The sequence below is a fragment of the Grampus griseus genome, assembly GCF_964374135.1.
Source record: "Grampus griseus genome assembly, chromosome: 8".
Taxonomy (NCBI): Eukaryota; Metazoa; Chordata; class Mammalia; order Artiodactyla; family Delphinidae; genus Grampus; species Grampus griseus.
The window spans coordinates 103,100,341-103,117,562 of record NC_139002.1 but is presented as its reverse complement, the minus strand read 5'-3'; the positions used below and the strand labels follow the sequence as shown (position 1 = coordinate 103,117,562).

General features: G+C 50.0%; 1 protein-coding gene across 1 annotated transcript; it reads right to left on the bottom strand.

The window, feature by feature from the left end:
* Positions 1-222: 222 nt before the first annotated feature.
* Positions 223-9,002, bottom strand: PPP2R5B (protein phosphatase 2 regulatory subunit B'beta). Its single transcript, XM_082660590.1, has 14 exons — positions 8,563-9,002; positions 7,650-8,104; positions 6,677-6,873; positions 5,959-6,060; positions 5,706-5,798; positions 5,450-5,580; positions 3,947-4,006; positions 3,738-3,846; positions 3,131-3,184; positions 3,007-3,057; positions 2,763-2,882; positions 1,781-1,908; positions 1,412-1,513; positions 223-1,003 (listed from the first exon to the last, which is right to left on the bottom strand). The coding sequence occupies exons 2-14, from the start codon at positions 7,846-7,848 to the stop codon at positions 856-858; spliced, it is 1,494 nt and encodes a 497-aa protein (XP_082516716.1). The 5' UTR covers positions 7,849-8,104; positions 8,563-9,002; the 3' UTR covers positions 223-855.
* Positions 9,003-17,222: the final 8,220 nt, after the last annotated feature.

The following is a 17,222-nucleotide window of genomic DNA, read 5'->3' as shown; positions in this document are numbered from 1 at the left end:
CCCATCCTTCTCCCCCCGCCACCCTCCCCTTGGTCAGAGGGTTTAATGTTGGAGTATATCCTACATATCCTGAACCTCAGCAAGGACAACAGCTCCAACCCTGTGAGAAGAGGGGCATTTCTGCCTCTTCCCCACCTCTGCCTGGCTTCCTAACCAGTCCTTCATCATTTCATCTCCCTCTTTGTCCTAAATAAAGCAAGCAGATCATGAGTTTCTCTCTTTATTAAATCTACCCCCAGCCAGGGAAAGGGGAACAGACCATGGTTACTGTGACCACCCACCCTTGCCCCAGGACACAGGGAATCTTCTGCCTGTGCCCTCACCCCTCCCCCTGCCCAATAAATAAAAAGGGGACAAGGATGTACAGGGCAAGGGAGGGGAGGGAAGGAAGGAGGGTGCCCCAGGCCCAGGATAATGTCTGTGTTGCAGGTGAGCTGGGGGAGAATAAATAGACCATGGATCCCATGGTGGGGTGAGGAAGGACCTCCCGCTGGCACAAGGTGGGGCAGGTGAGGGGCCGAATCCCCTTGCCCTAGGCTGGGAGCAGGGGGTGGGAACCTGCCTGCAGTCTGTAGCCCAGCTTTGTGGGGCAGAGGCAGATCCCTGATGGCAGCTTCCTGGTCAAGCTTGCCCTGGTCAAGCCCTGCCAGGACGGCCTGAGAGTTCTGTTGCCCGGACCCCCATCTCTCCTCCTCTCCCCCCAGTGGAAACTGCCCAGGCTGGGCCAGGCAGGAAGCCCTCCGAGCCCCCTCTGGCAAGGCCAGGAGTAGGTGTGTATCTCTCTGGACCCCTGGGCAGGAGGGAGGATGGAGGGGCTGACAGCTCTGGGTTTAGCTCCTCCCCTTCTGGGGATCTTTAGCTCTGACCTCCACCGGTGGCCACCTGGGGTGTAAGCCGCTGGAGCGGGGCCTCTTTGGCCCCCTGGGTCCCCTGTAACCGGCGTAGCCGTAGCTCCTCCAGGCCTTGCCACAGCTCCTGACGTTCCTGGGCCTTCTGCTGTTCCCTGGGGAGAGAGGGTGAGGCAGTTCCCTTACCTGGGGCCCCACCTGCAATTCAGCCTCCCTCACCACCACCCCACCTGCAAAGAGACTCCACTTAGGGGAGAAGGCACTAAGGAGAGACTGGTCCCAGCCTGTGGTCATGGAGTAGATGGATCAGCCTGGCCCTGAGAGGCCCCAGCTGAAGTATAGGATGCTCCATACCTGGAAGAAGTACTTGGGAGGATAATTGGAGGATGCAGGGGATAACTGGGCTTGGATGCCCCAGCACTTGGCAAAAACATAGGGAAAGACTTTAAACATCTGATCAGGTGGGATGTGGGTTGTCCTCTTCGGTTCCCTCCAACCATTAGGAACTGGTTCTTTTCTGCTTTTCTCCCCTCTCCCTCCATGTCCAGCCTCCCAGCACTCACTGCTGCTTTTCCAGCTTGTAGGAGGCTGTGAGCTCATCAAACAGCTTCCCATTCATCTCCATGAAGGTCTTGAGCACATTGTAGATCAGAGACACAATGGTTCTTGGCAGGGTCAAGGGAGGGGGTGAGAGATGAGAGCAATTTCAGTTGGGTCCCACCTCCCTCTCTGGCATTCTGCCTGCCCCTGTGTCCCAAATACAGCATGCAGCCCTGAACACCACAAGCACCGCCCTCTGCCTGCCCCTTTCACCACCCCTCTGCCATCTTCGGATGCCTTCCCTGATCCTCTCCAGCTAGCAGTAACCCCAGTTCTGGACTGGCTGGCCCTGCCCCAGGTTCTGTGGGTTAGGTCAAGGCCTGGGCACTCACTGATTCCAGTGCTCCTTGGAGACTTGGTAGAGGGTCCCAAACACAGCAGGCAGCACAGTATGGCAGTTGTCCTCAATGAGGCTCAGGATATACTCATTGTTCCAGAAATACAGAGCCCGCTCTGCAACCTGGGGCAGCGAGATGGCAGAGTAGGCGCCTGGCAGTGGCTTCCCTGCACGTGCAAGGCCTGGTATCCATCCCCAACCCAAAACCCAGGGCGCCCTGCCCTCCACGCACCCCGTCTTCAGGGCTCATCTGACCCACGGGAGGAAGCAACATGGTGAGGTGAAAAGAACACTGGATTAGGAGTCCAACGCTCAGAGGAGAATCCTGGCTCCACTACACACTGGCCACGTGACTTTGGACAGGGTATTTAACCCCTCAGCCTCTGTTTTCAAATCTGTAAAGTGGGGCTAATAATAGCTACCTCCATACGGCTGTTGTAAGCATCAAATGAGGTATTCAGTAAACTGAAGGAAAAATTGACAACCACCAGGTATGGCTCATAAAAATGAAAGTCTGCACACACGTGTAGGAGAACACTGGTTACAGCCAGCCTGGATGGTGTGGAGAAGCCTTGCTGGGCTCTGAAGTGGGGCTAATGAAATCTAAGGCCACTAAGGAAGCGGACAACCATCCGTCCCATTCATGGACGTTTGCTAAACATCCATTTCAGTTTATGAAATGTGCTTATGCTGCCATCTCTTCGGCTCTCATCACCACCTGTTGGCCCATTCTACAGATAAGGAAGCCTAATCTGACTCAGAGTGGTGAAGTGATTTGCTCAAGGCTTCTCAGCCAGTGGGAGGTGGATCTGAGGCTTGACCCCAGGTCTCCTGACCCTAAGACCAGCATCTCCCCATTATTAGACCCAGGAAGGTCCAGAGGAGAAACTGAGGGCAGAGGAAGCTGTGTTAGGTCAACTTGCCAACCTTACCAGTCCATACCCTGGCTCTCACCCCCACCCATTCCAGCCCCATACCTGGAAATGGGGGCTGGACACACAGCGAGCCACCTGCTTGAAGAGGGGCTCCTGGATCTTCACGAACTGGGAGGGCTCAATGACATCCAGAATCTCTTCCATCTCCCCCAGAAACATCACCTGGGGTGGGGGAAGGGACACAGGGAGCAGCAGTTCCCACCTCCCCTGACACACACCTGCCTGCCCTCTGGAAGCTGAGCCCTCCCAACCTCCCTGTGGTGGACATCAAAGCCCTTCTTCATACCTCCTTCTGGGTACAGGTTTTTGGCCAGTATTTGAGCAGCCCCCGGATCACCTGTGGGAGTTGAGGCAGAAAAGAGTCAGACCTGCAGGGGTGGGGGCTTGCCCTTCCCCCCAGAGGTACTCACATGCTCTGTCAAAGTGGCATCCTTCTCCAGGAACTGTACCACACAGTATGCCAGCTGCAGCGGGGCGTGGTGGGTGAGGAGGAGGCACAGAGAAAGAGGACAGGGGTCAGGAGGGGACCAGGACAGGACGCTAGACATTGGCTCATTTCCTATGTCTATTCTCTTAGTCACCAATCATTTACTGACCACCTAGGATACACCAAGCACCATGCTTGGTGTGCAGGGACACAATAATGACCTCACAGGGGAAACATTCAGCAAACTAGTCCTTACAAATTTTACAAAAGGTTCCTTAACCGGAATCTGTATCATGATCTATGGGAATACAGAAGGAGGAGAGCTCAAGCCTGCACAGGCAGGTCAAGCGGGAGGGGGCTGGGAAGTCTTCAGAGCTTCAGCTATGTCTGAGATCGGCCTTAAACGGTCATGGGGATTCTCTACGGTAGACGGAACAGAATTAGTCAAGAAAAAGGTGAGAGAGGATCCCGTGAGTTCACGCTTTTAGTGTGGCTGAAATCAGAGTGTCAGGCTGGCTCTGCGGGCCCGGGTGGCTGCCCTGACTCTGTCAGGACCTCTCTGCCGTGGCAGGACCAGGCCTGGGCCTTACCTGGGCGTGAAAGACAGACAGCGACTTGACAGAGTGCAGGGGAATCAGGACTCGAACCAGAAACTGCTTGTGCTCGGTCTTCAGGGGCAGCGCAAAGCCGTTGATGATGCTGAGGAGGGGGCAGAAGAGATGAGGAGGGTTGGCGTGACTGGGCCGCAGTCCCTCCTCCCAGAATCCTGAGGCTCCAGCTGATGCCCAGAGAGAGTCACCTTCCTAAGATCTCCAGCAGCTCAGCCACGCCATTGAAGTGCTCGAGTTCATAGATGAACCTTTGAGAGGAAGAGAAGGATGCAGAAGGGCTCAAGGCAGTTGGAGCAGACCCAGCCCTCCTCTCTGTCACCCTGCCTGCCCACCCCCAGCCTGCACATCAATCCAACTCTCTCCCCACCCAGAGGCTGTGCTCCCTTCCCCAAACCCCAAACGAGGCCCCACTGAGATCCACACCCACCTCTTTATTACCCTTCTCAGCCCAGCCACCAGTGCCACTCTGGGTCCCAGCTCAAACCTTTCTTCTTCTTTTTTTTTTTTTAAATTTTTATTGGAGTATGGTTGCTTTACAATGTTGTGTTAGTTTCTACTGTACAGCAGAGTGAATCAGCTATACGTATACATATATCCCCTCTTTTTTGGATTTCCGTCCCATTTAGGTCACCACAGAGCATTGAGTAGAGTTCCCTGTGCTATACAGTAGGTTCTCATTAGCTATCCGTTCTATACATAGTACCAATAGCATATATATGTCAACCCCAATCTCCCAATTCATCCCACCCACCCTTTCCCCTCTGGTATTCAAACCTCTCTTCTATGAAGCATTCCAACTCGTCTCTTCCTCCCCGAGACCCTAACCCTCATTACCTGGTCCCCATCCAGTCCATAGGCACCTAGCCTGAGTCCTCCACTCTTCATGCCAATCAACCAAAAGAATGACAAACACTTACAGTGTCTATTCTGTGCTATGTACTTCTCAAAATTATCCCAGGAGGTAGACCTTATTAGATCCATTATATAGATGAAGAAATCAAGGCTCAGCAGTTCAATGAAACTTGCCGCAAAGTTAATAAGCAAGGGATCTAATACACTGAGCTCCTGGAGGAGAGGGATCGTGCCTCACCTATTTTTTAGCTAATAACGATAAAAGCTAATGTTTCAGAGTTCCGGCCTTGGTCCAGGAGCTACACTGAGTGCTTTGAAGGCACTGCCTCATTTCATCTTGATGATTATCTCTGTGTAGCATAGTTATCATTCCCATTCTAGAGACGAGGAGACTAGGAGAGAGCTTAAATAATTTGCCCAAGTTCACCCAAATATTTGAACCAAACTCAAACACAGACCATCTAGCTCAAGAGCCAGTCTCAACTACAAGGCAATGTGGGTCGCTGATGCCCAGTGGGCACTGGCGCTCAATACATATTTGCAGAAAGAATCTCATTCTTTGGGTCCTTAAGGCCTGGTGTGACATTAGATCCTAGGCCCCCTGAACTGACCTAGTCCCTGCAAACCACTTCATCTCTCAGCCTCAATTTCCTCATCTGTAAAATGGAAATAAATACCCTTTCTCTACTGATCTCACAGGATTTGTATAAGCAAAAATTATATAATATGTTGCCAAGAAGAAACTGGGCCCCCAAGCCCAGAAGCTTTTGCTCTGTCTTCTCCCCATAGCTCTCTCCCTCCCTCCCCAGGTCCCAGCGGGGTAGGCCGCAGGCACCCACCGGAGGAAGATATGGCTGCACTGTTTGCGGATGTAGGCCCGGAGCCCCAGGAACTTTCCATAGACCCTGTGCAAGATGGTCTTGAGGTACTCACGCTCCCGAGGGTCCTCGCTATCAAATAGCTCCAGGAGCTGTGGGACACAGGATCAGGGGTTAGGAAAGAGGCCAAGCCAGGTTGCTTCCATCCTATCCCCACGCCACTCAGAGAGCTTGCCCCTGCCCCATGACACCACCCGGCCTGGGCTCCCCACTTCACCATCAGGACAAACTTTTGATCCACATATCTCTTGGCCACGGAGGGCTGGAAGTCTGGGCTCTCCAAGAAACGCAGGAAAAACTCGTATACCAGCTGGAGGAGGGGAACAGACAGAAAGGTGAGTTCAGGAGCAGCCTCCCCCCTCATCCTGCCCTGTGGCCCTCATCCAACAGTTCGGGGCCTAAGGAGACCCTCTACCCTCTCCTCGGATCTCTTCTGAAACTCAGATCCCTGTCTTCCCCAGCCCTCATACCTGAAGATGTGGCCATGAAGGCTCAAGGTTGGGCTCATCCTCTTCAGGGTCAAATTCAGGGTTCTCACTGGGCGGCAGCGTCCGGAAGATATTCACTGAGATCTGAGGGGACAGAGTCAGGGTTTTCTACGGAAGAACCCTTGAAGGTGGAAACCAGGACATCCCTCATCCAAAGTTTGATGGGCCTCAGCACCTACCCAAGCAACCAGTTCACTCCTTGGCAATCATTACCTGAACATCTAGTTCATGGATAGACCTGGGCCCAGGGTTGGGGACCCAGGGGTGGATGAGATACATCCCTGCCCTCTATCAGGTGCAGTCCAGCAGGGAAGACGAGATGGGAAGTGGTAAGGTCTAAGGACATTCTAAGCAGCAAAAGGGAGATTTCTAGCTTGGGCATTGAGAGAGGCTTCATGGAAGAGGCAGCACCTGAGCCAGGCCATGGCGATAAGGAACGTGGTGGGAGTGCACACCAGGCCTCAGGAGAGCATAAGCAAAAGAGCAGGGTGGGACAAGCCCAGGAGGCACTGAGTTACCTACACTGGCTGGGTGCTGGGCAGCAGTGGGGCTGGGACAGGGGTTGCGCGGGAGGAAGATGTGGGCCTCGAGGCCAAGCCAAAGACTGTGGGTTTATTCTCCGCACGGGGGCTCCGCAGGCAGGCTTAGGGTTCCCATGGGCACCAAGCCCTCCCCCAGAGGCCAGGTGCCAGGTACTCACCATGCGGATGATGTCTGGGTAGACAGGCTCAATGAGGACCCCCCGAGTGCTCCCCACACACTCCACCAGCTCATTGAGCGCCGCCCGCTTCACCTCCTTCCCCTTCAGGTCGGCCACACAGTCCAAGAAGTCAAACATCACCCCACACTGGGCCAGCTTCCGGCTCAGCAGCTCATGCAGCTCAGAGGCTGGCACATCTGGGGAGGAAGGAGGGGGCTGAGCCTGGGCCCCAGCTGCCACAGCTCTGGGCAGGGGCGGGCCCTCCTAATCCCTAAGGCTGGCTCCTCTGCCCCCCAGACCCCATGCTTTTGTGCCATCTCCCACTCCTTGCAGAAAGCAAACAACTTCTGTCCCATCCTCCATTCTTGTGAAGTAAAGGAGCTTCATCTCTTCATCCTAACCTAGGCTCAGAGAACACGATAGCCTGACTTTAAAGCATGGGAACAGACCCTGGCTGCCTGGCCTTTCCACAGGTGCCCAAACAGCCACTGCCTCCCTCTCATAGGCGGCACTCTGTTCTAAGAGCCAGAAGTGGGGAGGAGAGCCAGCACCGAGGACCTCTCGGGTGCCTCTGCCTCAGCCAGTTGGGCCCTGTAGCCCAGAGCTGGGGGGACCTCACGGTGACTGCCCGGAAGCGTGCTAAGCACCTGCCCCAGGACCCCGGCAGCAGCTGGGCTGGTAGTGGCCTCCTGGAACCCAAGCTGTAGGCCCCACCCTTGGCCCTGGTCTGCCCCCCAGGGTGGCGCCACCTCCAGATGCCCCACCTCCAAGGATGACAGGCCAGTCAGGCCATGCGTCAGCAGAGAGGGTAGAGGGCTGGGAGGTGGCGGTCAGGTGCTGGAGTCCCTGGCCTGGAAGGGGCCGTCCAGACTCCCTCTGATCGCAGCTGCCAGCTGCTTCCCACCACCCCACCCCCAAACCTCACTTGCCCACTCCAGGACTCAGGTAGCCCCGGAGCCAAGACCGGGCTCACCTTTGAGCAGGGGCAGTGGGATGAGTTCCTGCTGGTTGCTCTGATAGCGGAATTGAGAGGAGCTGTGGGACCGCCGGGGCCGGGCCCTGCGGAGGGAACGGCGGGAGAAGCCGTCCACCTTGTCGGGTGGGGGCACCGGGGACAGCCCTGGGGACGAGGGGCTGCCGGGGGTGCTCGCGGGGGGCAGCTTCGTCTCCATGGCGGTCAGGCGGTGGGCCAAGCCTTCAGAGCCCCTGAGCTTCCCTCTGGGCCTGCAGGATGCTGCGTGAGGCTGGGCTGACTAACTTGGGCCCATCCTGTGCGGTGGGGAGGAGCACAGCACAGTCCTGGCCCCCCCCCAGGGCCTCTGGCAACTGCCCAGTCCTGGGGGGCAAGCACGGTAGAGAGGAGGATGGCTCAGGTCTCAGGTCCTTCCTGAGGGTCGGAAGAGTCCAGTTAGGGTTCCCACCCTGGCTCTTTTAAAAAAGAAGTCAGGGCAGAGAGGTCAGCAAGAAAGAGACAGAGAGAGCCTGTCAGTTCTTTCAGGACAGCCTGTGGGGCTGCGGCGGAGCGCCCAAGTCTTCTTTCCCTCCTACCCTGGCCCAGACCCTGAAGAGAGGTGCAGCCCTCTCCCACAGGAGACAGGGCCCTCCCTTCTCCCTGACTGAAAGGCCCCAGACTCCAAAACAACCCATCTCGAAATAGGGCCTCTCCCGCCAGCCAGACCTTACCTGGAACGGGGACCTCGTTCCTCATCCCTGGCCCCTAACAGAATGGGGCCCCCGTTTCTGCTCCACTAATCCAGTCACCAGGGACTTCCCCAAGAATGAGGGTCCCATCCCCCTGCCCCTCCACGACCCGCAGCCTCCCCCCGCCTCAGTTTCTTCTTCCTCGCTCCCAGATCTCATCTGCCTCTCGAGGGGGGGCCACTCACTTCTCAGATGCCCAGACTTTGGTCGCCGACCCTCCAGGGGCTGCCGGTGGGGAGGGAGCAGCTGTTCAGGGCTCCCGAGCCGCGGTCCGGTTCAGGGCGCTGGCGCTGGGCGGCGGCGCTCCTGGGTTCTCTCTCTGGCTCCGGGGGGGCCGGAGCGTGCACCCAACTCAGCCCCGCGTCGGGGCGCGGGCGCGCGACGGGCTCTGGGCTGGCCGGGGCAGCGCGCAGACCTCTCCTCAAGTCGTGGCACCTAACCCGCGCAGCACCACAGGAGCCCCGGCTCTGTGCGCACCGGCACCCGCCGCCCAGCTGCTCACGATGACATCAAGTCACCTCCCCCAGTCGGCCCGCACATCCCCGCGGGTTTGGGGGCCGGGGGCGGGGTGGGTGGGTGGGGTGCTGCGTCAGGAAGTTCCCGCCCGGGGCAGCTGGGAGATGTAGTCCCCTCACCAATAAAAGCGGCTGCCTGACCAAAGGGGTAATCCCTGCGGGCACCCAGGGACAAGACTGAAGCTGAGCGGGAAGGGGTCCAACTGGCGCTGGGTTCCTGCTTTCTGCAAGGGAGACTGCATAGGGAGAGAGGAAAACTCAGGAGTCTGCACCAGGAAGCTGGGGGCGATGCCAGGACTCCGGCAGGAAAGAGGCCCAATCCTATGCCAGGCCCAAAGATTTGGCCTGCTCCATCTGTGCCCCAGGCATTCCACCCCCAAGGGAACCCCACCCTCACTCCAGAATGGCTGGACGCTTCAAAACCCCAGTAGAAACTGGCACTGGACTGGTTAATAGTCTGCAGTGAGCCAGTGCCTGCTGGGAGGGGTGTGGTGCACCCAAGGCTGCTGGGAAATGCAGTCCTTCCTCAGGCCTGCAGTCCCCCTCCCGTCGCTTGCTGTCTAAGGTGACATCATGATCTGGGTTTAAAGGGCCAGCCTAGGAGTGGCAAAGCATCAGAGCAGGGGGTGCTCCATGGTGCTGCCACCCCACCCCAGGCAAGCTAGCCTCCCTGGATGGAACTCCCAGCCCCTTTGGGACCTAAGATGTGCTACTGGGGTCTCCTGTTCAAAATCCTGCTGCAGGGTATCCAAGGCACAGGTGGACTTCCAGGAGTTTGGCATTCCTGCCAAAATTTTCCAGCTTGTAGTCCGGGACCCCCTTCCTAGCACTCTGGACCCCAACACCTTTCATTCCCCTGGACTCCATCCCCTACAATATGCTGTGAAATCTCCACCCAGCAATTTTGTTTGTTTTGTTTTTTGAATTTTATTTTATTTATTTTTTATACAGCACATTATTAGTTATCTATTTTATACATATTAGTGTATACATGTCAATCCCAATCTCCCAGTTCATCCCACCCCACACAACCCCACCCTGCCATTTTACCCCCTTGGTGTCCATATGTTTGTTCTCTATATCTATGTCTCTATTTCTGCCCTGCAAACCAGGTCCTCTGTACCATTTATCTAGGTTCCACATATATGTGTTAATATACAATATTTGTTTTTCTCTTTCTGACTTACTTCACTCTGTATGACAGCCTCTGGATCCATCCACGTCTCTACAAATGACCCAATTTTGTTCTTTTTTATGGCTGAGTAATATTCCATTGTATATACGTACCACAACTTCTTTAACCATTCGTCTGTCCATGGGCATTTAGGTTGCTTCCATGACCTAGATATTGTAAATAGTGCTGCAATGAACATTGGGGTGCATGTGTATTTTTTTTTGCGTGTGTATTTTTGAATTATGGTTTTCTCTGGGTATATGCCCAGTACTGGGATTGCTGGGTCATATGGTAATTCTATTTTTAGTTTCTTAAGGAACCTCCATACTGTTCTCCATAGTGGCTGTATGAATTTCCATTCCCACCAACAGTGCAAGAGGGTTCCCTTTTCTCCACACCCTCTCCAGCACTTGTTGTTTGTAGATTTTCTGATGATGCCCATTCTAACCGGTGTGAGGTGATACCCCATTGTAGTTTTGATTTGCATTTCTCTAATAATTAGTGATGTTGAGCAGCTTTTCATGTGCTTCTTGGCCATCTGTAAGTCTTCTTTGGAGAAATGTCTATTTAGGTCTTGTGCCCATTTTTGGATTGGGTTGTTTTTTTTTTTAAGTATTGAGCTGCATAAGTTGTTTATATATTTTGGAGATTAATCCTTTGTCGGTTGATTCATTTGCAAATATTTTCTCCCATTCTGAGGGCTGCCTTTTCCTCTTGTTTGTAGTTTGCTTTGCAAAAGCTTTTAAGTTTCATTAGATCCCATTTGTTTACTTTTGTTTTTATTTCCATTACTCTAGGAGGTGGATCAAAAAAGATCTTGCTATGATTTATGTCAAAGAGTGTTCTTCCTATGTTTTCCTCTAAGAGTTTTATAGTGTCTGGTCTTACATTTAGGTCTCTAATCCATTTTGAGTTTATTTTGGTGTATTGGTGTTAGGGAGTGTGCTAATTTCATTCTTTTACATGTAGCAGTCCAGTTTTCCCAGCACCACTTATTGAAGAGACTCTTTTCTCCATTGTATATCTTTGCCTCCTTTGTCATAAATTAGTTGACCATAGATGCATGAGTTTATCTCTGGGCTTTCTATCCTGTTCCATTGATCTATGTTTCTGTTTTTGTGCCAGTACCATATTGTCTTGATTACTGTAGCTTTGTAGTATAGTCTGAAGTCAGGGAGTCTGATTCTTCCAGCTCCATTTTCTTCCCTCAAGACTGCTTTGGCTATTCGCGGTCTTTTGTGTTTCCATACAAATTTTAAGATTTTTTTGTTCTAGTTCTGTAAAAGATGCCACTGGTAATTTGATAGGGATTGCACTGAAGCTGTAGATTGCTTTGGGTAGTATAGTCATTTTCACAATATTGATTCTTCCAGTCCAAGAACATGGTATATCTCTCCATCTGTTTGTGTCATCTTTGATTTCTTTCATCAGTGTCATAGTTTTCCGCATACAGGTCTTTTACCTCCTTACTAGGTTTATTCCTAGGTATTTTATTCTTTTTGTTGCAAAGGTGAATGGGATTGTTTCCTTAATTTCTCTTTCTGATCTTTCATTGTTAGTGTATACCAATGCAAGAGATTTCTGTCCATTAATTTTGTATCCTGCAACTTTACCAAATTCATTGATTAACTCTAGTAGTTTTCTGGTGGCATCTTTAGGATTCTCTATGTATAGTATCTTGTTATCTGCAAACAGTGACAGTTTTATTCCTTCTTTTCCAATTTGTATTCCTTTTATTTATTTGTCTTCTCTGACTGCCATGGCTAGGACTTCCAAAGCTATGTTGAATAATAGTGGTGAGAGTGGACATCCTTGTCTTGTTCCTGATCTTAGAGGAAATGCTTTCAGTTTTTCACCATTGAGAATGATGTTTGCTGTGGGTCTGTTGTATAGGGCCTTTATTATGTTGAGATAGGTTCCCTCTATGCCCACTTTCTGGAGAGTTTTTATCATAAATGGGTGTTGAATTTTGTCAAAAGGTTTTTCTGCATCTATTGAGATGATCATATGGTTTTTTTGTTTGTTTGTTTGTTTGTTTGTGGTATGCGGACCTCTCACTTTTGTGGCCTCTCCCATTGCGGAGCACAGCCTCCGGAGGAGCAGGCTCAGCGGCCATGGCTCATGGGCCTAGCCACTCCACGGCATGTGGGATCTTCCCGGACCGGGGCACGAACCCGTGTCCCCTGCATCGGCAGGCGGACTCTCAACCACTGCACCACCAGGGAAGCCCGATCATATGGTTTTTATTCCTCAATCTGTTAATATGGTGTATCACATTGATTGATTTGCGTATATTGAAGAAACCTTGCATCCCTGGGATAAATCCCACTTGATCATGGTGTATGATCCTTTTAATGTGTTGTTGGATTCCATTTGCAAGTATTTTGTTGAGGATTTTTGCATCTATATTCATCAGTGATACTGATCTGTAATTTTCTTTTTTTGTAGTATCTTTGTCTGGTTTTGGTATCAGGGTGATGGTGGCCTCATAGAATGAGTTTGGGAGTGTTCCTTCCTCTGCAAATTTTTGGAAGAGTTTGAGAAGGATGGGTGTTAGCTCTTCTCTAAATGTTTGATAGAATTCACCTGTGAAGCCATCCGGTCCTGGACTTTCGTTTGTTGGAAGATTTTTAATCACAGTTTCAATTTCGTTACTTGTGATTAGTCTGTTCATATTTTCTGTTTCTTCCTGGTTCAGTCTTGGAAGATTATACCTTTCTAAGAATTTGTCCATTTCTTCCAGGTTGTCCATTTTATTGGCATAGAGTTGCTTGTAGGAGTCTCTTATGATGCTCTGTATTTCTGCGGTGTCTCTTGTAACTGCTCCTTTTTCATTTCTAATTTTATTGATTTGAGTCCTCTCCCTCTATTTCTTAATGAGTCTGGCTAAAGGTTTATCAATTTTGTTTATCTTCTCAAAGAACCAGCGTTTAGTTTTATTGATCTTTGCTACTGTTTTCTTTGTTTCTATTTCATTTATTTCTGCTCTCATCTTATGATTTACTTCCTTCTACTAACTTTGGGTTTCATTTGTTCTTCTTTCTTTAGTTCCTTTAGGTGTAAGGTTAGATTGTTTATTTGAGATTTTTCTTGTTTCTTGAGGTAGGCTTGTATTGCTATAAACTTTCCTCTTAGAACTGCTTTTGCTGCATCCCATAGGTTTTGGATTGTCGTGTTTTCGTTGTCATTTGTCTCTAGGTATTTTTTGATTTCCTCTTTGATTTCTTCAGTGATCTCTTGGTTATTTAGTAACGTATTGTTTAGCCTCCATGTGTTTGTGTTTTTTACGTTTTTTTTCCCTGTAATTTATTTCTCATCTCATAGTGTTGTAGTCGGAAAAGATGCTTTATATGGTTTCAGTTTTCTTAAATTTACTGAGGCTTGATTTCTGACCCAGGATGTGATCCATCCTGGAGAATGTCCCGTGTGCATTTGAGAAGAAAGTGTAATCTGCTGTTTTTGGATGGAATGTCCTATAAATATCAATTAAATCTATCTGGTCTATTATTTCATTTAAAGCTTGTGTTTCCTTATTAATTTTCTCTCTGGATGATCTGTCCATTGGTGTAAGTGAGGTGTTAAAGCCCCCCACTATTATTGTGTTATTCTTGATTTCCTCTTTTATAGCTGTTAGCAGTTGCCTTATGTATTGAGGTGCTCCTATGTTGGGTGCATATATATTTATAATTGTTATATCTTCTTCTTGGATTGATCCCTTGATCATTATGTAGTGTCCTTCCTTGTCTCCTGTAACATTCTTTATTTTAAAGTCTATTTTATCTGATATGAGTATTGCTACTCCAGCTTTGTTTTGACTTCCATTTGCATGGAATATCTTTTTCCATCCCCTTACTTTCAGTCTGTATGTGTCCCTAGGTCTGAAGTGGGTCTCTTGTAGACAGCATATAGATGGGTCTTGTTTTTGTATCCATTCAGCAAGCCTGTGTCTTTTGGTTGGAGCATTTAACCCATTCACGTTTAAGGTAATTATCGATATGTATGTTTCTATTACCATTTTCTTAATTGTTATGGGTTTGTTTTTGTAGGTCCTTTTCTTCTCTAGTGTTTCCCACTTAGAAAAGTTCCTAAAGGAACTTTGTTGTAGAGATGGTTTGGTGGTGCTGAAATCTCTTAGCTTTTGCTTGTCTGTAAAGCTTTTGATTTCTCTGTTGAATCTGAATGAGATCCTTGCCGGGTAGAGTAATCTTGGTTGTAGGTTCTTCCCTTTCATCACTTTAAATATATCATGCCACTCCCTTCTGGCTTGTAGAGTTTCCGCTGAGAAATCAGCTGTTAACTTTATGGAAGTTCCGTTGTATGTTTTTTGTCGTTTTTTCCCTTTCTGCTTTCAATAATTTTTCTTTGTCTTTAATTTTTGTCAATTTGATTACTATGTGTGTTGGCATGTTTCTCCTTGGGTTTATCCTGCCTGGGACTCTCTGCACTTCCTGGACTTGGGTGCCTATTTCCTTTCCCATGTTAGGGAAGTTTTCGACTATAATCTCTTCAAATATTTTCTCTGGTCCTTTCTCTCTCTCTTCTCCTTCTGGGACCCCTATAATGTGAATGTTGTTGCGTTTAATGTTGTCCCAGAGGTCTCTTAGGCTGTCTTCATTTCTTTTCATTCTTTTTTCTTTATTCTGTTCCATGGCAGTGAATTCCACCATTCTTTCTTCCAGGTCTCTTATCCGTTTTTCTGCCTCAGTTATTCTGCTATTGATTCCTTCTAGTGTATTTTTCATTTCAGTTATTGTATTGTTCATCTCTGTTTGTTTGTTCTTTAATTCTTCTAGGTATTTGTTCTTTAATTCTTCTAGGTGTTTGTTCTTTAATTCTTCTCGGTTTTTGTTAAACATTTCTTGCATCTTCTCGATCTTTGCCTCCATTCTTTTTCTGAGGTCCTGGATCATCGTCATTATCGTTATTCCAAGTTATTTTTCTGGAAGGTGCCTATCTCCACTTCATTTAGTTGTTTTTCTGGGGTTTTATCTTGTTCTTTCATCTGGTACAAAGTCCTCTGCTTTTTCATTTTGTCTGTCTTTCTGTGAATGTGTTTTTCCTTCCACAGTCTGCAGAATTGTAGTTCTTCTTGCTTCTGCTTCCACCCAGCAGTTTTGCCTAAATAAACAACTGGTCCATGTGAGCATCAGGAGTGGGCAGTGAAACCTCGCGATGAAGTCAGGGAGTGGGATAGGGCCCTTTTTAGAGTCTTCCTCACTCTGCCTTAGGCCTTGTTGACCACTCAGTACCCCAGTGGAACCACCCAGCCGCCTTCCCTGCTGCAGAGGGAGCCTGGGTACCCAAGAGGTACTCACCTACTGGAGCAATAAAGAGCAAAGGCCACAGTTTAGCCAGGCTGAGATCCAGGATGAAACCCCTTGCTCAGCAGGTCTTATCCATTTGGCTCTTGGTGACCTCGTCTGTCAACTGGAAACCCATAATCTCCTCCTTGCCCATCTCCCAGGCTCAGGAGATGAAGCCTCTCCCACGCCCCTGCAGAGGAAGCTGGGGGAGGGCAGGCCCACCAAGCCTTCTACAACCAGGTGAGGACCCCGAGGCCCAGAGAGAAGAAGTGCTTTGCCCAGGGTTACATAGCCTACCATCAAAGCTGGGACCACGGTCCATGCCCCCACCTCCCAGCCTAAGTCAGGTGCACGCCAGCACCAGCCCCCCATCCCAGGTCCCCTGGGGGCTAGTGCCCTGAACTCTGAGGGTCTCCAGGCCAGGTTGGCCATGGAGGGTTGATGCTTTGTACAAAGGGGGTGCTCAGTTTGAGGACTGGGGCACTGAAATGTGGAGGACACACATAAGACTTCCTGCAAGAAATAGCCTTTGAACTGTGTCTCAGAATAGATACAATGTCACATGGCGGGGGGAGTTGAAAATTATTTTTTAAATCATCTTTCTTGGGGTATCATTCACATACCACAAAATTCACCCAGTTTGGTGTTGTTGTTTAATGAGTATAGAATTTCAGTTTTGCAAATGAAAAAGTCCGGGAGATTAGTTCCACAGCAATGTGAATACACTTAGCACTACTGAATTGTACTTCTAGAAATGGTAACATTTATCATGTATATTTTACCACAATTCAGACAAAATGCAAAATCCAGGCCCTCCACCATGGCCAAGTCAAAAGCCACAGCCCCCAGGCTACCTTCCGTGATCAATTTTACACCTATCATGATCCCACTGAGGACATTGCCAGAGGGGCTTCTTCTGGGTGGGCCATTCCTAGGGAAGGGAGAGCCTCCCCCTAGGGCCCCTGAGGCCTATAGAACCTGGTTTGCCTTATAAGTTCCTACCTATCTGAGGTGGGGAGGCCCCCAAGAAGCCCCACAAAGCCTGGCCCTCTCCTTTTCATTCTGTGGGGAGGAACCCTGGCCCCATGCTTTTCCAGACCCCTTGAGTTCTCTGAGATCCCGTTGTCCAGTGCCCAGGGCCACTGTATTTGTTGGATTTCTGTGGAGTTCACTGTGTACTGTCTAGGGGGAGGTGGCAGGAAGGAACTTTCTATCCCTCTGAGTCCTATCTACTTCTCTGTTGTGGCACAGACACTGCACTGTGTCCTGGTCACAGAGGGAATCAGGCTGAGGAGTGGACTCACAAGCACCCACTTCTGAGAGACAGATGTGGCTCCTAGTAAAGTTACAGTGAAAGACAAGATCTGAGTACAGCCTCAGTGGCAGGAAGCCAACCTAGGAAGCAGCCACCCCAGATTGGAGGTCTGTCTGGATATAGGGAATGGCCCGGTGTCCCCACCCTTTGCAGGTGGTACTCTCCATGCCCACTGCAGGGGAATGGTAGCTCCCTCCTAGATGGAACATAAGGACAACTTTTCCTAGACTCGAGAATATGCCTTTCTATTCCCACTGCCTTTGGGAGGAGAAGTGATGCTTGTCATTCACTTGCTCCACAGGCACTTAGGCACACAGCCTCAGTTTTCCTTTCCATAAAATGGGGGTATTAATAGTGCTGTTGCCAAAATCTTGGCTCCCTGTACACCAATGCCGAATAAAAATACGGAGACAGAGATTTGGAAGGTAAGAAATAGAGAGGTTTTTTAAATTTTCTTTGCCAGGCAAAGGGAAGACACAGTAGGCTAGCACCTCAAGAACTGTGCCCCCCTTCCTGGGGAATTACAGGGATCCTTATA